This window comes from Rhinolophus sinicus, chromosome 3 (genome assembly GCF_057876585.1).
Source record: "Rhinolophus sinicus isolate RSI-liver-muscle chromosome 3, RSI-T2T, whole genome shotgun sequence".
NCBI lineage: Eukaryota > Metazoa > Chordata > Mammalia > Chiroptera > Rhinolophidae > Rhinolophus > Rhinolophus sinicus.
In genome coordinates, this window is record NC_142503.1 from 144849097 (window position 1) to 144872297 (window position 23201).

Genomic DNA, 23201 nt, shown 5'->3' on the forward strand with positions numbered 1-23201 from the left:
TGAATTTTACACTTTAAATGGGAGGATTTTATAGTATAGGAATTACATCTCAATAAAGCTTTGACTTTAAAAAAAGAATGCCCGAGGAATATAAGATCTTTGGTGAAAAAATGGCCTAGTGAATTTGGACTCCAGTGATACTACCAATAGTATAAGTCTTTCATAAAAGCAGGGGAGGGGAAAATAATATTATTGACAGTGACAGTAGCTGACACTTACTGAGCCCATAAAAAGTACCAAGCACCAAGTTAGGCACTTTATGGAAAACGATCAGTTATTTTCTCTTCAAGTGTTGCTTCTGCTCCATTATCTCTCTTCTATTCGTTTACAACTCCAGTTATGCCTATGTTGAACTTTACCTTATCTCATATGTCAATAACATATGTAATTGTGTATGTATATGTGCATATACATATTATAGATATTATATTTGCATTTCTCTGATGATTAGTGATATTGAACATTTTTTTATACATTTATTTTGTCATTTGTATGTCCTCTTTGGAGAAATGTCTCTTCAGGTCTTCTGCCCAGTTTTCAATTGGGTTGTTTTTTTGTTGTTGACTTGTATGAGTTCCTTATAAGAAGATGTGGCATATATACACAATGGAATACTGTTCTGCCATAAGAAAAGATGAAATAGTGCCATTTGTGATAATGCCAATGATCTGGAGATCATTATGCTGAGCGATGTAAGTCAGACTGAAGAAGTCGAGAATCACATGATTTCACTGATATGTGGTATATAAAAGTGAAAACAACAATAGAATAAGACAAACAAATGAAGAAACAAAAACTCATAGACACAGACAATAGTTTAGTGGTTACCAGAGGTTAAGGGGGGAGGCGGGTGGTAGACGAGGGTAAAAGGGATCAAATATATGGTGATGGAAAAAGAACTGACTCCAGGTGGTGAACACACAATGTGAGATATAGATGATGTAATACAGAATTGTACACCTGACATCTATGTAACTTTACTAATTGTCACCCCAGTAAACTTTAATTAAAAAAAACAAGAAAGTGAAAATTCTGCAACTGAAAAAATACAGTAACGATAGGAAAACAATAAATGGGTTTATCATCATAATAGTTTTTCTTCTTCATCACGTTCCCCTAATTGCCCACTTACTCAACAAATATTTATTGGGCCTCTCCTTTGTTACAACTGGTGATACAGTGGAGATCAAGAGAGACACCAACCCAAGCCATATAGAGCTTATAATCTAGGAGGACAGATGCCACAAAGGTTTTTTTGAAAGGGGCATTATAGGGTATCAAGTAGGCATACAAAGGTGACAGGGAGCCTTATCTAATTTGGGGGCAGAAAGGGAAATTTTGATGAGGAAATGTTGTTGATTCTGAGACCTAACAGTTGAATGACAGGTAGATGAAGGGTGTAGAAAGCTAATCAGATTGAACAACATGTGCAAAGGCCCTGAAGTTAGACAGACTCCAGGCAAGTTGGAGTAGAAAGTGGTACATAAGAGAGCCAAGTACGAAGTGAAACTGGAGAGTTAGGAAGGAACAAAACTGTGAAGGGCCACTTAGGATTTAGATTTGCCCAAAGGGCAATGGAAATGTTTATGGTTTTAAGCAAAAGAGTAACATCAGATTTGCATTTTTATTCCTTTTTGCCTTCAGAGTAAAGAACTGAACTCAGCTAGACTAAAAACCTAGTTAGGAGGCAGTCATCCAGAGGGTATTAGAAGTAGTTTCACAGCCACAAAACACAATTTCATCATTATGTGCTTAAAATACAACAGCAAATTGCTCCTCCTACTTTCTCCCATTTTATACGTAAGGTCTAGAAAGCTTTTTCTCACACTTTCACCAGTTATCTTCATCACACTCACACAACCAACCAATGCTACTTAGAAATATTGTTTATTGAACTTAAATCTCTCATTGCCTTAGATAGTATATTTTTAAAAAATAGTACATGTGAAAATCAAACCTTTTCCTAGCTAGTTATCTGGAAAAGCATACATTATAAAAAGGAGATAATATTCAGCTAAAAGAGAAAAAGCATCAAGTTGTAAAATTTCATCCCACCTTTAGAGATCAGTTCCTTGAGTGTTAGACTCATATACAACTTGGAATTCTCCCTCAGCCTGGCATTGAGTTGTACATAGCAGATATTCAGTAAATATGTACTAATTGAGACAACATAAGCAAAACATTTTTATAAATCAGACACTGGCAGAAGATATTTAAAACTCATATAACCAGCAAAGGATTAGTTTCCAGAAAAATATTAAATTTCATCAAATCAAGGAAAAACAACTACCAAATAAAAAATCAGCTACAAACTAGGAATTCAGAGAAGAATAAACACTAATGGAAAAGAAACAAGAGAGAAAAAATGTTCTACCTCGCTAGTAATAGTGAAAATAATAAGAACGATTTCATGCCAAGGGGGGTTGGCAAAAATATTAGTGAGGCAATATCAGGTTTTTGTAAAATTGACTAACGTCAACCTACTAATTCCATCTGGGGAAACCTAACACATGCCTGAATATAAGGAGAGAACAGATTATAAGGATACTCTTACAGTACTATTTGCAATAGCAAAAAAATTGGAAGTGATCTATACATAGAACAAAGGATAAGTCAATTATGGTATACTCTTATTTAATTTTATGTAACAGCCAAAATGAATGACTAAATATTCAGACATGAATACATGTCCAAAATATTGAATTGAGAAAACAAACATGCAGAATGACACACGTATTAGAAAGAGAGCTTTAATAAAATTTAAGAACCACACAAAACCAGAGTTATAAAATTTGGTATGTAGTAAAAGCATGAAAACGTAGATAGAACAAAACATTTCAACCTCAAGATAAATGTCTTTTAGGAGAGAGGGAGGGAAATGATATGAGGAAGGGGAACAAAGGGACTTGAACTACGTCTGTAACATTCTATTTTTTAAAAGATTTGAAGCAAAGAAAGTATGTTTAAGAGTTATTAAGTTGGGGTAGTAGGTACATGAATGTTTGTTATATTATTCTCTGTGCTTTTCTATGTACTTTGAAGTTCTTATTAAAACAACAATGAAAAAAATCTGAGTATTGAATTGTACCTACCAAGATAGTAAACACTCTTCATAATATGCTTCAGTGTTCGATGCCAAGAGTCTCTGTGATACTGGGAGGAAATGTTTGGAACTAGTCAGTTCTCTGGCAGACTGAGAATTTTTTTTTAAAAGAGACTATAGGTTCACTCAGGTGTGAACTTTCTTACTACATATTTTTCTATAGCAAAGTAAGCGAATGCAATTTAAATTTGAAATAATTCTTGAGTGTTATGATAAGGATGGCAAGTCTAGAATAATTATTAAAAATGGTAATACAAAAATGAAAGCTTTACTTTTATTTGGCATACAAAAAAATTAGCAAGTCACAAAAATATTGATATCAAAATTTTGATTTGGAACCAGAAACATATTTCCAGTGATGATATTGTGTTTTCCCTCATAGGATACTGAGTAATCTGAAAATGAATTCAGAGAGCTTACGTCAAACTGAATCCATGTGCACTGAGATGTTCTCATCTAATATAGAGAAAGCAAATAGCAAACATCATTCAAAACTACAACAGGCTAGTTATCTATAATGAAATCCAAGTACAGTAAATATTATTTAATGAACTAACAAATATATTAGTTAGTTCATTCCTAAGTTGACCTGACATGATGGAAGGAGTTATTTGTTCAACAGAAGCGAGGTGAATAGAAAGGACATTTTTCTATTTGTTATGTAAGCCTGGGTGCTAATGCCTTGGGAACTCATCCATATGGACATAAAGGTTCCTACAATTGTTTTGTGATTTTACTTGAAAAGGTTTTCTTTCTTGATATATTTTGAGTCAGTTCTCAAGGTCTTCCAGGTAATAAGACACAAAGAAATTTTGTAGATCTTATCTGAAAGATACTTTATATAGAGTGATGCAGAAAAAAAATCAGTCACATCAGCATAAAGCATCCATGATTATGTCTATCAACTCATCAATTCCTGTTATGGGTAAGGATTTCTTCTAATTTTCAATAAATAAATAGTATCATAAATGATTTTGAAGAAACATACTGGCACAGATTTTCATTAGCGATGTTTTGGATAAATATATTTGTGCACAGATCTTTTTGTTATAAACAAGCATAGTCCAGATCACATGGGATTTCACGTATATTCCCTTCTTTAACTTTGCTCTTTTGAATGTCATAGAAGAAAGCTCCCAACTCCCAACCCTCCACTACAAACAAATAGAGCAATACAGTGGCAGAGTGAAAGAATAACTACTCTGCCATTCATATCATGAAAGATTGACCTAAGAACACAATCCCTAAAAGCCAATGAAAAAAAATCGACATCACAAACCCATTTGGGAAGTAATTAAGATATAAATAAAACTAGTAACAGTAAATGAAAATTAGTAGAGAAGCACAGTCCCTGTAGATACCACTCCCCAGATGAGCCTTTCCCAAAGCATTAGACTCAAGATAGAATTTGTAATCCTAGAATTCTAGCGACTATACATAGGCAAGTGCTAAATCTGAATCAAGAAATTAGGTAGTCATCTAATGAGCTCAAAGTCTAAGATAGTACATAACCAGTACTATTCTAGATGTATAGGAAATAAATTAATTTATTACAATAAATTCATTAGGTCCTACCGCTTAGGGAATTAGGGCTTGATTCTCTCATTGAGATAAGTTTCTCTGGAAGGTGTTCACACATAAATGGAAATAATTAACCATCAATGTGGCAAATCTATCATCACGCATTGAAAACACATGAAGTGTGGATTTCTAAAAATCTTTTACATTATTTTATTCTGAATTCTTTTAATCCTTTGCTCAGAACACCATTGAGAATGATTGGAATGCAAAACGTTTCCAGTCCAAATGAAAACAGGAGCTAAAAAGAAAAACAGAAAAAGGCAACCCATTGTTAAGTTTTAGTTATAAATTCTTGTCTAAGTAATGATTTCATGACAGTGAATTAGGGTAGATGATTGAGGAGTTAGACAAGCCTAACATAACAATCAGATCTGAAAAAAGTGAACATCCCCCAGACATTTGAATATCCACCTGATACTATCATAGACATATTTAATATACCAATTATTTTCTCCAATCTATGCCAGATGTTATTATAGATTAAAATTCTTTCTTGCACCAGGTTAAGTCTCTAGCAGAATGGGAGACTAGAATTCAAAGAAGGCATTAAATTAATCTTTCAGAAGATTGGTATCAAGGGTGTTTGGGGCCAACCTGGTATGGAAGCTAGACTGTACAGTGGCTACATTCTGGGATGAACACACAGGCCCTTCTCCGCTCCAGTACTGCATATATCAGGGCACCCTGCCTAACATAACAAATCCATCAATGCACTAAAGTAATGAAAAACAGACACAGAAAAAGTAGCTTCACCTACTAAAAATATGGCCTGGCATTTGTAAAGCATACCGTTTTAGATAACTTAAAATATTTATGTCAAATTTACTAGAAAACTGAAAAATATTTTTTCTCTTCCTTATAGAGTTCTTAATTTGCCCTAAAACCTTCCTAAGAGTTTTCAAATAGCAAGTATCAGGCTGATACAGATCCTTGTTTTACATTAACAACTATACCGATAACTCCAGTGAGAGAACTAACAAATTCCCAAGGATTTACCTCAAGGACTTTTAAGACACAATGTGAAGAATATATAATATTTTCATATGGTGAAATACAGCTGTAATGGGTAGAACAAACATTTAATGTGTGAATAAAATGTGGTCAAAATATAAGTCTACACTGAACATATGTGGAAAAGATATTTAATTGTAAAATAGAAAAGTAGGCCAGAGTACAGTTTTAAGGGTAATGGCTTCTTTACACAGTATAGGTAATCTAGAAGGGTCTCAAGGTTAAACATGTTCATAAAGCAATAAAACATTAAAAAATAAAGCAAGGAAAAAGGTTTGAAGTTATGTTTTACAAAAAAAAAAAAAAAAAAAAAAAAAGAATGAACAGTATGTCAGAGTTTAATGTCCATACATTGTGGAATTCAACAATATTGTGATGAAAGCGTGTGGCAGCACAGACATAACAGCTTTCACAAGGAAAAGGAAAAGTTACGGTAGACAAACCTAGAGCATCACTGTAGTACAAAAAGCTCTTGTTCTACATACAAAAGCCTTTTTTTTTTTTTCCGTAACAATAACTTCCTGGGGTCAAATGAGTCCATTAAATATTTCAGAAACCCATATGCTTTGAATTTTTCCAAAAACATTATCTTAAAATTTAGTGCCTTAAAGTGCTTTCATGTGGAAATCATGATGGAAGGCACAGAACACAGTTTCACGTCCCCACTATGAAATTTTCAAAAAAAGCATAGATTTTGCAGTTTGCAAATTCAAGTTATCTTGTAAGCTGCTCCTTCCAAGAACATTGTCACTCCAATAAAACCAGCTGCTAGCTTACTTAGTTGAGCTACAGAATAAAAGGGCTTTTTTTCCCTAGTAACTTCCATCATTTTTGTGGGAAAAATACCTATGCAAGTGATGCATTTTGAAATTATAAAACATGCAGAATATGTACAAACACAAAGTTTAAAAAATATTTGCTTCACATACAGGTAAATCTACTTGGGTATAGTTGAAGATGAACAAATATAAAAATCTGCTTTCTAAAAAATGCTTTCAGAGAATCTGAGACAACTTAAAGCTGTACAGACTTTCCGGGAAGAATCTTCTTTTCATATAGAAGTTTATACCTACAGGAGTAATTCCAGCATCAGTCCACCACATAATTATTACACATTTGGTCTAATCAACAACGATCACCCTTAAAACTGTTCTGTTTCTGAGAAATTAAGGTTTGTACTAAAATCAAAAAGAATACACAAAAACAGTGGCTTATTGTGTTTTTGGATCTCTTCAACAATCTTTATCAACTCATTTGGAACTGTAAAAAAACAAAAACTATTTACAGAATTCAGTTTTAAATACATTTCACAACTTCTGAAGTTTTATGTTACAAGAATTCAGAGCTCATGGCTTAAGTCCAATTATCAATCTGTAGTCTCTTCTATTATCCTGTCTTCCCATGACTGCACCTTATTATGTACAGTTCAAGATTGTATTCCTTCTTGACCAAAAGTAAACTCAAACTACATGTTCAATTAAACTGCTTCTTTGTTTGTCTGAAGACGAGTCATAGCTTCTAATTTCTGTCTGTAGGCCTCTGCTTCCTGTTCTTTCTTTAGAAGCTGCTGTCGGTATTTTTGTGCTTCTCGATTTGCTTCATCCAGCTGTTTCTGAAGAGCTTCTCTCTCCTGATTTAAAAAAAAAAAGGTTTTTTTTCAATTTTTGCACAAATACGTTATTAATACATATAAACATGCATCCTTTAAATAAAAATATTTGTAGTAGCTAAAAGTAGCCACCTATTTCCTAGACATCTTGCCTTTTCAACCAATTTGCTACTAAAGCCCCTAATTTTGTGCTCCACACTGTGAGATACAGATTAGTTTCTAACCTCAAGGAAACAATTTCCTAATTAGAAATAAGACTAACATAATGAACCCAAATTGGGTACCTATACTTTTATATGTACTACAAAAACTAGTGAAGAGCTTTAAAGAGGGCAATATACAACCACACCTCTTCACATCTCTGTGATGTTTTTATCTAAAGGTAATACTTATAAACAATATTTATTTAACACCCATTATATGACTAAACAAGGTGATTTCTGATAACAAGCCTTGTAGATAGATATAATGCTCATTTTACAGATGAGGAAAATGATATTCAGAGACGATGTAGCTTTCCCATGGTAACACGCTAAGGAGTCAGGTTTATGAGATTCTAATACTACTGTTTTAAAAACTGTCTTTCTCTATGATAGCAAGCATGATTCATCTCTAAAGTGATGAGTGCCAGTCTAGATTAGTGTTTCCTAAATTATACCATTTTGCAAAGCAAAATACTAATACTAATTTCTCTACTGTGACTATATTATACAGGTATAAAATATATGTGTTCAAGTCCTCAATTGAGAGCTGAAACAAATCTGTTCCAATGAAAATGGTCTAGTTTATCCTCCTCTTCACTCTGCCTCTGTTCAGTTGCCTCAACAAAAAACAAGGGAAAACATTTCAAAGATTCTTTTTCCATACCTCCAGGAGGCACACGGACAAAAGCTCAACTTGCACAGGCCCAAGTTGAACCTCATTACAGAGGCCCAGGACCTCTTAGTGGAATGGGGGATGAGGACCGTTAATCACTAGAAAGGCCAGGCTCACACTGGACAAGACACTTGACCAGAGGGGACCGAAGGTGAGGTGTCAGCAGCCTGATGGGGAAGAGGACAGTACGAGGTTCTCCTCCACTGTCTCCGTGACCCTGGTCCACTGTGAACACCACACATTCCCTCCTCTTCACTATTCACCTGGTCCACAAGGAGGAGCACATTTAATATCTGGCTTTCGTGGGATCCCGCTCCTGTCCCCACACTGGGATGAAGCTAGATCCAACAAGTTATTTTTCCCACGGAGCCACCAAATGTGGGAGTCATTGATTATACTAGTCTTCAAATCTTCTAATTACACAAAATGTACAAGTAGAAGAAAGGTGTGCCCTTCATCTCCATTTTAAGAAATGCCCAAACTCTACCCTACTGTCCTTTTCTTATGCCCTTCTTACCCTTACTTTCCAGGCAAGATGACAGAGTAGGAGCAAGTTAGGACACCCAAGAGATGAGCCTCATCTAAGCAATTGTCATCAGTCCCCCGGCAGTGAACTATGGACGGCAGTGAGCACACGGAAGGGAAGGGTGGGGAATGAATGGGTGCTGCTTTCCCAGGAGCGAGACCCCACCTCTGGCAAAGTGGCGCAGGGGCACTCACAAACCTTCATAAGTGTTTTAAAATTTTATGTGTTAAATAAGATCCTTTGGTAGCCAAAGTTTTGAATATGGGGAAAAAAATTTGCTCTGATATGGTAGGAAATATTAAAACAAATACTCTAAGGTATCTTCTAGTATCAGCTATTTCTTGACATTTAGAAACAGCAAAGGGATTCAATTATTTCAGAAGATAAAAGCAACTGAGTGAGGTAAACAGTCTAGCAGCGAACAGTTTAATCCTATTTTCTATACTGTATATTTTTATTTCAATTAGTACAATATATCTTAATATAAAAGGATAGCTCCCTTTTGCCTACTAGGTCAAACAAAAGACTCATTTTACACTGCAATTTCTTGAATGAATCTGTAAAATCTGAGAGACAAAGATCATTAGCACTACCCTAATTAATCCTCAAGTTTGAAAGCATAGTCAACATTATTAAAGATTTTTTTAATGTTTTCATTTTTTCACTTCTCAGGAATATAGGTATTTGGGGAGAGAATCTTTTTTGCCATCTGACTTTTCAAAACAAAAATCTCTTAGAAGTAGAAAATACCACTTCTTACTCAAAGATACTGTTTCTAAATTTATTTGTAAAATATTTACTGAACATATATTACATGCAAGGCACTTCCTTAATGAGAACAGTAATTTGGTTGTTTCACACATAAAATAGTGCAGCAGACTGACATCTGAGATTTACATTTAAATAGATATGGCAATCTGATGGCTTTGGCTTTTTGCAATAAAACCACAATTTTAAAAAGGATTTTGATATTTTAAAATAAACATACTTTAGTCTACTAATATGTAATACTAAAGTATTTTTCCTTTAACAGTCTAATAGTGGAGAATTCCAAGGAAAATAAATCCTGATGATAAACAAAATTTGGTAGCAATAAAAGAAGGTATTTATCTTACACAACAACTCCAAACCCAAGCAATACATCATTATTACATTAGGCAATGGAATAACAGAGCAAGGAAAGACATGAGTTTGCTTTTTTATTTTCAAACAAGATGCTTGAACTCTGCTTCAGCTAGTAGCAATTATCTCAACAATTTTATCATATTAATACATAATTTTCTAACATTCAAATTTATTTTGCTTTTGCTATAAAGCAACGAAATCATTATAGTGATTTATCTTCTATCACACCTCAATATAAATTTTAGAATAATAGCACTTAACATTTACGGAGCATTTACTATATGTCTACCATGTACTAGTCCTTCACATGTTTTCTCCTTAAACCTTACAACAGTCTGATAATGTAGGTGCTATTATTTTTCTTCTTTTACTGATTGGGAAGCTAAGCCTTGAATGGTTAAACAACTTGACCAAAATCAGTCAGAAAATTATAAAATATAGTTCAAACCTAAATCTGATTTCACCCCCATATATTCTCACCATTAAATGTCTTTACAAAGAGAGAAACTGGGCAGGGAGTTGTTCATTGAACAGGTGAGCTGTTCATTTGCTTGTGTGTAAGCATCTATTTTCTAACTGTCATGGGTCAAATATGATCCTGTTTTTATAAATAAAGTTTTATTGAAATACAGCCATATCTATTCATTTCCAAATTGACTATGGCTGCTTTCCAGCTACAATGGCAGATATGAGTAGTAAAACACAGACTGTATAGCAAAGCCAAAAATATTTGCTGTCCGACCTTTTACAGAAAAACTTTGCCTACTCCAGCCCTAGAGAAAATAATCAAAAAGAGATATAAATATAAAAAACTCTAAACTTTGCTACATCAAAGGATATTCATTAATAAAAAAACAGATTGAAAAAAAATTGTATCAAATGAAACACTTTTTGTATCAAAATTTGTATCAAATGATAAACTTTACAGAAATCAACTTTTAAAAGAACACTAAGAATCCCAATCTACCACTGGTTAAAGGACACAAATAGTTCTAAAAGTAAATATATAAAACTTGCTGATAAACATATTCATCTCTATAATCTTCATAGCAAAGAAAAGGGTAACTATTTCCTAAATTCACACAACTAAGTAATAGGAAAATACTTTGTTACACCTAATGTACTAATTACATCTCCTCCCTCCCACATGTACAAAGAACAGTGTTATTTTCAATTCAGAATACGCTGTTTATTTATGGAAGAAATCCGTAAGCAGCACACTTCTTCCACATATATTTTGTGCAGTAATATGCATGGGTGATAACAAAATGACATACATTATTGCAATTCGGTGTCTTATTCATACCTCTCCTCTAAAAAACAAACCTATTTCATTTCCTATATTACTATCATGCAGATGTAAAAGCGACATTTACAGTAAAATTTTCTATAATTTAAACTAATTTTTCCAGAGATTAGTGATAAACCTCTCCAACGTTAGCCAGGAAACTGTGAATATAAATTGTTAGCACATTCTTTACAGTCACTCTGGTAGTTGTGGGGACACACAGAGAAACCCCAAACATGTTAAATTCTGTATAACGAGTTAATTTTTTAATTCCTTTACAGCAATGTTTCTCAATCTCAGTACTGATTATCTTTGGACCAGATAATTATTGTGGGGGGCTGCCCTGTATGTTGTAGAACATTTAGCAGCATCCCTGACCCCTATCCACTAAATGTCAGTGGCATGCACCTAGTTGTGACAACCCAAAATATCTCTGGGCATTGCCAAATGTCCCCTGGGGTCAAAATTGCCCCAGTTGAGAAACGCTGCCTTAGAGAAACTTTTTTGGGTGAATGGTCAAACTCACTTAGAGAGCGGAGTATAAAAATCTGCCCCAAGACAATTCTATTAGTCATCTAAGAAAATAGAACCACTTCATGTATTATAAGGAAACGATTACCTGGTTTGATGAAACCACTAGGGGTCTCTCTTCATTCTATAACCCCAGCCCACCTCCACCATCTAAACTCACTGTATGCTTTAAGAGCTCTCTGTAATAGCTCTAAGTTAAGATCATGCAACCTTGGCTTGAACATATCTAGTAATGGAAAATAGGATTTCCATTACCAGAAAGCTCTAATTACTAAAAACAAAACAAACAAAAAACACTTCTTTATACCAAGCTGAAACTCCACTGCCCTGAAATTCTATCTCCTTGGTTCTAGTTAATTTATGTGCCTCAATTCATACTTTCCTGTTATTTGTAGTTATTCTCCTTGGTCTCTCTGAATGACTGTATGAGAGGAAAGAGGTGGAACTCTGAGGAAAACAGCAACTGGCACTGGCTGAGAGGTAAATAAAGATCCAGACTGCACGTTCAATGTTTGCAAAATACACTTTGTTGACTTGGGTCAGTTTATGTTTAATAAAAAGTCAAGTAATTTAAAATGTTTTATTAAACAGTTAAAGCAAAGTACATGACAAAATTGTTTTCACCTTCTATGCCAGAAAAAAAGATCCTCTGACATATCAGAAAAAGATATTAAAAAGATTAAATAAGTGTACTGATGCTGGTCAATGGAATAACTTGTTAGTTTGTAAGAATTTCAGTACTGAATGTCACTTTAAATTTTGAATAAAACCACTCATCCTCAATAACTAAAGTCATAATTTTACCAAATATTCTGGCTATACCATGAATCAGATAATCTTTTTAACTCAATAATATACTCTGTGATTGTGGCCAAAGATATACCAGTATCACATTTAAATAAATTTGGGCAAGGATATTTTCTAATTGTCCTCAGTCAGAATTATGTCACCTTTTAGTGACTTTTCCCCCAATCCTTTCTTTTTTATGGTAACAAGAACCTTAAATATTCACCAACATTTACTATTTACATGTATCAGATATTATATGTGTATAGTAAGTATATTAGCTTTTTCAATTCTCATAAAAACTCCAAAATAACTTTTGAATAACTTTATTTTCATTTGATATAAGTTAATATCAAATTTGGAAGACATAATTTTATTTACAGTGATGTAAGACAAAAAATCTGTGAGGTAACTATGGTTTGGTTATACTTACAAACTGGTTTACACTTACAATGTAGTTTGGGAGAGGGAAAAAATTTTAATCCCCCAAGAAGTTAGTCTAAATTTAATTTTCTTAAAGAACTTAATAGTGAAATAAGCAATTATCTACAGCTTTTTAATAAATCACCCAGTTCACAAATATCAACCTTCTATAAGAGGATCCTCCAGCCCAAATAGGCATTTGCATTTCACTTTTGAAAGAAAAAAAATTTTTAGTTAATATATAGTAACATTTCCTTTAGTGATTTGTGAGAATGATGTATGTAAATTTAATGAAAAATAAAGGATGGAGTGTAAAGACCAAAGGCATTCCAATGTTACCAGGATGACAAACTTTGTTACAAACAAATTCTTCACTCATTCATTCATTCATTCAATATTTATTTATTGAGGGCTTGCTATATATATAAGGCAAAAATTAAACAAAATAATACTATGTACTTTCATTCTGTATCAAAACAACACTGTCAGTAATAAATATAAAAGACAAAAAAAAATAAAGAAAAGCAAATTGAATTTATTTTGGATGACTGCAGCAAAACACACCGGGCAAAAGACTCCTTACTTCTATTTCTGCAGATTCCACCCGGTTTTCAATTATTTCGATACATTGTCTCTTAGCTGGTGGTTCTTCACTTATAACAGTTTCTTCAGCAATGTCTGTTGCTGGTACTGTTAATACTAAAATGAAAAAATGTATACATTATTTTCAGAAAGGTTTAGTAGAAATAAAACTAGTTGACACTATTGACACAACTCATATAAAATATATTCTAAAACAATAATTTCAAAACACTGATTTGCTTTTTATGAAGATGTCAATATTTGTCTTCATTTTCTTGCTCTTTTACTGAAAACAACTCATTGTTTAAAGTATCTACTTTTTTTTTAATTTTATAGATAATATATTCATTCATATGATCAAATAAAACAATATTTAACAAGTATATTTTGAGAGGTCTCACTCCATTCCTTTTAACACAGATAATCACTTTTATTGGTTTCTTGTATATTGTTCTTGTGTTAATTTCTGTAAAAAACAAACATGAATATCCATTCTCATTTTTCTTTCTTACACAAAAGGTAGCATACATACAAAACACATATTCGAACATAAATACATTGTTCTGTAATTGCTTTTTTCACTCCATATATCTAGGATATCTTTTATCAGTACATAGAGAGCTTTCTTTTATTTAGCTACATAATATTCCACTGTATGGATACACCCTTTTGAATGTTGTCTGTTTATTTCCTTTGCTTGTTTTCTATTGGGTTGTTGGACTTTGTCCAGTTTTTAGTTATCTCTTTATATAAATGTAAATATATACAAATAAGCTGTCCTTGCTTTGCATAGCAGTACAGGACAAAAAAAAGACTGTGCAAGCTGAAACCATGCAAAGCAATCTTAATAATCAACGAGGAAAACTATAGTTGTCCCATAGCCTTTAATGTTTTTTGTTATTTATAAGTGTAAACAAATGAAAAAAGTAAAACTAATATTTACTTAACATATTTAAACATAACATTTAAAAGATTAGAAATTTTGAGAATTAGTGTTGTTTTTTTTTAACTCATATCTTATTATGCTACACTTATAAATTAACTCAAAAAGAATCTGAGAACCTTGCATCTGTTTCACTGGACTGTCTGCATAATGTATATACTCATATGTCAGTTACAATTTTTAAATTATGGAGTCTTTATTTTAATATTCACTAGGTTCCTCTTACTGCTATTCTTTTCCAGATTTTTCCTTATTCTTTTTCCCTCCTCACCCCATCAATATAAACTTTAGAACCTGTTTGCCTAATTCCAGAAAAAGACCTGTTTGTCTTTGATATGGGCTGAATTGTGTCCTTTCAACATTCAAATGTTCAACTGCGAACCCCGTCCTTAGAATGCGCCTGTATTTGGAGATCGGGACTTGAACAAGGTGAAGAGGTAAATGGGGCCATTTGTGTGGGCCCCGATCCAGTATTTCTGGTGTCCTTACAAGAAGAGGTGACCAGGACACAGATAACACATAGCCGAGGTACGACCATGTGAGGACACAGCAAGAAGGCAGCCATCTGTAAGCCAGAGAGAGAGAGGCCTCAAAAGAAACCCAACCTGCCACCACTTTGACTTGGACTTTATACTCCAGCATTATAAGAAGATAAATTCTGTTGTTTCAGAATTTATCACCCACTCTGTGGTGTTTTGTTATGGCAGCCCTAGCAAACTAATAGTTTTCTTTTTCATATCACATTTATAAAACAACTCAGGACAAATTAAGAGCTTTATAGTAGTGAGTCTTCCCATTCAAAACCATGACTTTCTTTTCATTTGTTCATCAATGAAATTAGTCTGTCTGTATAAATATCAGGTTTTGGAAACAGTGTTATACCTGCATTATACAAATACTTTGAAAGTTTTCTTCTTTTCTATTTAATTGGAATTAGTTCTTTAAAGCTTGTGAAAGCACAAGGGCCTGATCCAAATCTCGCACCAGCTTACCAGCAGATTTCTGCAGAACAGGAGAAAGGCCTCTCAGCCTTCCTAAGGTCAAGGGTTTCCTCCTCTACTGCTACAGTGACAAACTCTTTCCTTGAGATCTGGTCTCTCTATAGTATCATACCTCCTCTGTCACTAAATCAAACCTAATTTAGGAGAACTTCTACCTCCAGCCCTTTCTGTTCATAATCCCTACATTGGCCATGAAGAAGCATGGTCTCTGCCATCCTACCCATTTTCTAAAAGGTTGTGTGCACACGCTTCTGTTTTTAGGGAACTGAGTACAGGGCAGTGCTTGCTCAGATAGGAACTTTCTGCACCTTCTCCTTCTGCTTCCTCTAGTATTCATGCCCTATTTTATCTTTGCCCTGTTTGTAGCACTTCCTACTCAGTCTGGGCCCTCCCTGTCTTGCTGGAAGTATATTTATGCTGATTTCTGAGATCAACCCTTTTTTTTTTTTTTTTTTTTTTTTTGATGCACCATTGTGGGCTTTAATGAGAGTTCTCTTGCCTGGCTGTAATGGTCTTAGATGTTTTTGGCAGCACTTAAAATATGGAATTTTACATTTTTCTAACCCTTTTACTTTCACTGAAAATGTTGTTGGGGCTTCTGTTTCATTCATTTTATTGCTCCCTGTGGCTTCAAAGAAAAAAAAAAGGAAAAATTATCAACAAAGCTGCTAAAAGTTGCCATCACATTCCTACTTCAAGTCTTAAGTCCAATTTCTTCTTAAGTAGCCTTTTCTTACATGATATTTTAAAAAGCCCACATGATATATGGATTGCATTAAAAGGGACTAGGAAATTATTGTCCAATGCAGATTTTGAATTATTTATTTAAGCTCATTTTCCACCCAGAATCCTTTGGGAGTCAATTCCTCTTTCCATCTGGTATACACTCAGAGAAAACACGCACATAATTTAAGGCAAAAATAAATGCTTTGAAAAACATATCATGATTTCCTATGAATTGAGAATAAACACAAACTTTATATAAATGCCTACTACCAACCTTGCTGTCCATCTGGCATGGTGACAATGATGGGCTGACCTATGCCACTGGTTGGAATGGAGTGCAAATTTCCAAGCTGAATTCCATCTGTAACTATTGTGATGACTTGCTGACCCCCTGAACTAACTACTTGTTGAATTGCACCATCCACAGATTCTGCAGTAACTACTTCCTCTGTAGCCACTACTGGAGAAGAAAAAAAAAAAAAAAAAGTAAAAATCAGTGAACATATATACAAGTACAAATAGAAGTTTCTTTTCCTTTGCCACCTTTGCTTTCCCACTTCTTTCTTATACAGAAAAGCTTTTACACGGTTTTAAATCTTAGTCTCCAGCAGTGCTGTATATGTCTGCGTAAACAGTTGACTACAAGTCCCACAATTTACAAAAAGTGAGTTCCAACTATCTATGCATGTGTGTGTTTAAATAAACAATTTCTCTTCATTTAGTTATACAAGGTACAAAATTTATAAGATCTTCTAAGACCAAGGATATGACGAAGTTTACACCTGCTTAATAAAACTCCACAATCTGAGAGAATTACGTATGTGGTTATACTCCATTTACGTATCAGTTGATAAACATTCCCATATCCAATGAAACATGACAATTTGTATTCTTAAAGTAGACAGAGTAAATAGTATTCCCTTTTTGGATTGTGTGAACAAGGGTTACCTTGATAATAAGTAGCACATAGATCTTGTACTGTACGACAGTGAATAATACAACATATTAACATTTATATCAATAAAATCCAAAGCTATGCTCTTCATATTTTATGAGAGGCTTAGAGGGGACTCTGGCACCTGAAAACAGCACTCCTGGCTTTGTCTGGGCAAAGAAATCACAAGTTAATGCTGACAAAATGCTTTCCCACAGGCAACTCTATGACCAACTTACTGATCCCAAAAGACATCACAGGAGGATTCAGAGCAGCTTTACTTAAAACAGTCAAAAACTTGAAACAAACCAGATATACATTACAAGTACAATGGGTAAATTAACTATGGTAGATTCATACACTGGAATACCACACAGCAATTTAACTGACTAAATGCAAAACATGGATAAATCTGACCAAAAAAACCACACTCAGTGATGTAAATCAGACACACCAAATATACTGTGTACTTCCCATTTATGAACTGAGCCCTGGTTATATGTGTGATCATTTTATGATAATTCATTATACTAGCATACACTTAAGATCTACACACTTTTCTGTATGTATGTTACACTTCAATAAAAAACAACATCAAAAGGAATAATGACATTAACGGACTATAACACACTGAATTTTAAAAAATCCATTTACCTATAATAATACTTCATAATGACAAGAGAGAGAAATGGGGAAAGAGGAAAGATCTTCTTGATAGAAGAATGAAATCTAACAAAATAAGAAAAAATCATCATTGTAACCATCGATGTAATAACTGAGTCAAGCAAAGATCACTAATAGGTGAAATGTTTTGAGGAAGAAGATATACACATATTTTCAAAGTAACACACCAAAGACTAGCATTAGTCACAAAGAGAAAACTGTGCCCATAGAGACACCGCTCTCAGCAAGTGGTCATTACCAGGCTGACTTGCCATTATGTGCCTCCTAATGTAATGCAATGGGAGATTCCAAAATATCACTGCGTTCTTCCTGGGAATGTTTGACCTGAATCTAATTATTAAGAAACAAATGAATCCAGAATGTGGATGATCCTACAGACCACTCACTTAGACTCTACCAAGATTTTAATGTCATAAAAAACAAGGGAGGCAGTGGAACTGTCCTAGATTGGGGGAGTCTAAAGAGACACAATAACCAAATACATGAACTTTGACTGGATCCTGGATGAAAAACAAACAAACAGTTATAAAGGACATCTTGGGGAAACTTGAATGATGGACCACATGTCAGATATGTTACTAAATTAATGTTGATGTTTTTAGAAAATATAATGGAGCTGTGAATATGTAGGAGGCTGTCGTTGTTCTTGAGGAGACACATGCTGAAGTATTTCAGGATAAGTCTTACAATGTCCGCAGTCTACCCGCAGATAACTTAGTGAAATAAGTGTGCGTGTGTGAACATGCAAGTGTGGCAAGATGTTAACAGTTGGTAAATACAAGGGAAAGGTATAAAGTTCATCCTCCAATTATTCTATGGCTTTGAAAACTGTCAACATAAAAAATGTTTTAATAGAACTAGATTTGAAAGAAGAAATGGCATAAAAACTATTTCTAAATTATATGGTTTTTTAAATGTGTTGAGGCAACACTTTACCAAAAGTGTAATTAAATAAAATGATTTTCTCCTGAAGTCATGCTACTATCCAGATACACAGTTGCTCTGAAACACACTAAGTTACTACCAACTTCCAGCAGAACATTCTGGATATCAATGACCACAGGATTTACTAAAGACAGAGCGAGGCCCTAAATATATGAATTCCTTTTTTTAAGTCAAGATAAGCACTAGGACCCTAGTTTTCAAGGATGCACTCATGGCAACAGGCCTGGCTGCAACCTGTTACTGTTTTATTTGAAACTCAAGTCACAATACAAACTGCAGATGATACTCAAAATGCAAACAACCTTTATGTTTTGAGTTCTCTCATTTTTGTGTGTCTTAAACTATAATTAGGCTTTATCACCAAGCACTTAAGAAAATTTCAGGAAGATAATTATAAAATGAAATGTAGGGAATAAAACAGTAATATAGTCAATAGAACAACTACTAAGGTTTTCAAATACATTAACTATTGCTTTGATTTTTAAAAAAAACACCCACATAAAAGAAATGTTCACTCTGGTTGAATGCTAACTACAAGCAGTAAATATTTTAAAGCATAATCATATGTAAGAAATTTCTGAGATCACACACAGTCAAGGCACAACTCAAGAACTTTCATCTTTGCACTATTTGCAATGACTGTCATTTAAAATAAGACAGTGCTTGCCTTTCATCTAAAAAGCTTTTTTTTTAAGTTGTGCTATGCTAAGGAATTAAAGAAGAAATTACAAGGAAACCGACTGCGTAAGACAAAGTGCCCCCCAGAAACCTTAAGAACCCAACAGTGAAATGTCGAAAAATGTAAGAACAGAAAGCCTGAAAAAGAGTGTTATTAAAAAAAATATATATATATATATATGTACATATGTACATATATATATATACACACACACACACACACACAAAACATTCAAATAGCACAGGGGAAAACTGTCTTTAAGATGTTCTAGAAGACTGAAAATTCTATATATAAATATTTCAACAATAAAATAGAAACTGTTTATTGAAGAAAAAATAACATTTCAAAGGTATTATGTCTGCAATTGAAATTGAAAAAAGCAAAAACAAAATAATCTTATGAAAGTCATTCCTTAAAGTCAATTCAGTTTTATTGCTCTATTTTAGGAATAGATAAAAGAACTATGTGCAAAGGGGACCTGATTCAAATTTAACTATTATTAGGAGAAAGGAGGAAAACAACCACCAGATGCATTATACCTTTGGAAAAACCATTTCATTAACAATCAGCAGAAGGGTGGTCATAGATGTCTATTTAATAAAAGGATTATATAGCCGGGCCACAAGAAAGAATCAGACTAAGAAAAGCAAAATCCATATAGGACTACAGGCTATAGCCATAAAATAGTGTTTTACGAAAGTGTTTATTTTAAAAGGGCCAGACAAACTATATTGCTGATATAAGGCCTGTATATAACCAATTATAACCTCTGATTCTACAATCCAAATAACTTGCAAATCTATTCATTTCTCATTATCTCTCTGCCAAATTCTAATCCATGCTACCGTGTTTCCCCGAAAATAAGACCTAACTGGAAAATAAGCCCTAGTATGATTTTTCAGGATGACATCCCTGAATATAAGCCCTGATGCGTCTTTTGGACCAAAAATTAATATAAGACCCGATCTTATTTTCAGGGAAACACGGTAGCATTATGTCTTCCCTGGCTGACTGCATTAGACTCCCAACTAAACTCCCTTCCAGAGCCTGCCAAAGTAACTGCTTGCAAAGTCCTGTATAATCTTACCTTCAACCATGTGAGTTACTCTCCTACTCACTGGGCTCAGCCACATTGGCCTCTGAGTCCCCTGAAAGGACAAGTTCTTTCCTGCCTCAAAAGCTTCACGTGTCTCTCTTCCTAAAATGTTTTTTTCCCCAAATTCTGCTCTACTAATTCTGATTTAATCTTTAGTTTAAATGTCTTTGTCTCTGAAAAGATTCTCTGATCTACCCGACTCGATTAAAACCCTGTACTCTATATGTAGCACTAATCACAATTATTTCTGTGTGAATAACTGTTTTAATATCTCATTCTACCAAAAGACTACATGGTCCATAAAGATTGGGACTGTATCTAATTGAACTATTTTCTCTCTAGCACCTAGCATACTACCCAAAATATGAAGGGATGTTCAACAAAAATCTGTTCAATGAATGAATAAATAATACTTTTCTGATTATAAATGAACAGCTGTTTGTAAACCAATAAATGGAAATTTTGGCACGAGAACAATTTTGAGTTGCTCCTTAATACAAAACCTGATATATCCTTTTCCATGAATTATTATTTGTACTTTTTGTTTGTTTTAATGTAGGAAGAAAAGGATTAAGAGTATGAGTTTCCTGGAATTTTGATTTTTCAAATAGGAAATACCTATAACAGAGTAGCCTGTAAGTTTTGGTAGAAAGGTAGGATTGCCTCTGCTTATTAATAAATAGTGTACTACATGGAGGTGGGTTTCTGTATGAGGAAAAAGGTAGCGTAATTCCCTAAATCCCATCCATACTTTAGGGCACCATCCCACTCCACCAACCCTATGCCCTCAACTCTAGCTAAAGGGAATCTTTTTCATCTGAGGAACAATGACAGTAACTGTCTAAATAATTTATTTACAAAGCTCTTATATAACAATTTTAAACTACTCGTTGACCTTTCACATGTTTATTTCTCATTTCTCTAACAAGATTATATGTTCCTACTATGTAACCGTAACTCTCCCCTTTAGTCTCCCTCCTACATTCCCTAACTGGAGTACTAAACTTCAAGTTTGTTGACAATTCTTTGGAAAATTAGCAGCTAAGAGCTGGCTCTAAAAGGCCTGGTCTTTCTACTTCTGAAGTAGAGACATCTAAGTTCCAAGCTTAAAACCTTGAAAAGGAAACAAAAGCTCGCTTTAGTTTCACGCACAGAAAAATATACTAAGAGAACACTTCAAATATGTGTGTTTCAGGAAAATGCTTGCTTTTCCCAAAATTAGTGAAATGAGGGCATAAGAAAAAAAAATAATAAAGTACATGTTAACAGAACCTCTACAAGTCTTGCTAGTCCAATGAACTGTTCAATTGTGACTAAGCACACAGAACTTGTACATTATTTTCTGATGCTAAATCTCCTACCTGGCTAGGTAACTACTGCAACAAATCAAATAAAGCAAAAGAACCAAAATACTAAACAGAAAAAAGGAGCCAAAATAGACTGAAAAACAGACTACTAATATGGTACAAGATGAAATATCAGTCAATAGAAAAACGTAACTCTTAAAATTATCAAGCCTAATTATAGGAACTTCCAGCAAATATGGTAGATACATCCTCAGTTTAAGTAGGTAACCACACTTAGTACCCTGAAACAACTCTTTTTCTTTAATAAAACAGAGGTCAGTAATACTAATTTTTTTAAACCACAATTTTATTAATGTTCACTGATCAGCATCTGTTAAGAGATACAATTTCATAGGAATTCCCATAATCTACAAGTTTTCTGATTCGTTTGATCGGAAATCAATGTGTTAGAATAATAGTATATATAAATAAGAGAAAATGTAAAGAGGTACATAAATTAGAGATAAATAAACCCTACTGGATTTACAGACTGTTTGCAGTGAATAATTATGTATTCTGCTTTATTTTTAAAATGCTCAACATGTAACATTCTTCTCACTTCAACATAAGAAATCTGGTCTTGATAATTAGTGTCACATTTTTGTTTTAATTATATCCTAATTACCTGAACCTTGCTCCTTAATTATTCAACTCTTGAAAAGATGCAGCAGCAAGTATCTAGATAACGAGGTCTGACAATTAAGTTCACCAACTTGATGCAATGATGTTGCTAATCTTTTTTGATATAACAAGGATTCTTCTTTGTGAATCTGTACCAACTGGACAAAGTTAACCAAGTTTACTATTTGGAAGTGATGAAAAGTCTGTGTGAAAAAGTTAGACGACCTGAACTTTTTGCCAATAATTCATGGCTTTTGCATCACGACAATGCACCAGCTCACATGGCACTGTCTGTGAGGGAGCTTTTAGCCAGTAAACAAATAACTGTATTGGAACACCTGCCTTACTCACCTGATCTGGCCCCCAATGACTTCTTTCTTTACCCGAAGATAAAGGAAATATTGAAAGGAAGACATTTTGATGACATTCAGGACATCAAGGGTAATATGACGACAGCTCTGACAGCCATTCCAGAAAGAGTTCCAAAATTGCCTTGAAGGGTGGACTAGGCACTGGCGTTGGTGCATAGCTTCCCGAGAGGAGTACTTTGAAGGTGACCATCGTGATATCAGCAAAGAGGTATGTAGCACCTTTTCTAGGATAAGTTCGCGAACTTAATTGGCAGACCTCCATATATTTCACTATTAAAGCAATTAAAGAAAGCCTTTGCTCTCTCCCACACACTTTGCTTATAGAGATTCACCTATGTGGCCCGTAAATAATTGAATAGATATTATATTATATATAAAAATGAAATAATTAACAAATGTATATTATTCAAGCAA

General features: G+C 33.9%; 1 protein-coding gene across 12 annotated transcripts in view; it reads right to left on the bottom strand.

Annotated features, from left to right (window-relative positions):
* Positions 1 to 5810: 5810 nt before the first annotated feature.
* Positions 5811 to 23201, bottom strand: part of GABPB1 (GA binding protein transcription factor subunit beta 1) — a 57766-nt gene continuing 40375 nt past the window's right edge. For 9 of the 12 annotated variants that reach the window (XM_019730661.3, XM_019730667.3, XM_074327750.2 and 6 more), the window contains exons 7-9: positions 16386 to 16571; positions 13443 to 13558; positions 5811 to 7325 (exon numbers count right to left, since the gene is read on the bottom strand). In XM_019730661.3, coding sequence (XP_019586220.1) covers positions 7173 to 7325; positions 13443 to 13558; positions 16386 to 16571 — 455 coding nt within the window. In that variant the 3' untranslated portion in view covers positions 5811 to 7172. Of the gene's footprint in view, positions 7326 to 13423; positions 13559 to 16385; positions 16572 to 23201 lie in introns of all 12 variants that reach the window. The other 3 variants (XM_074327754.2, XM_074327751.2, XM_074327756.2) reach the window with 2 other exon arrangements.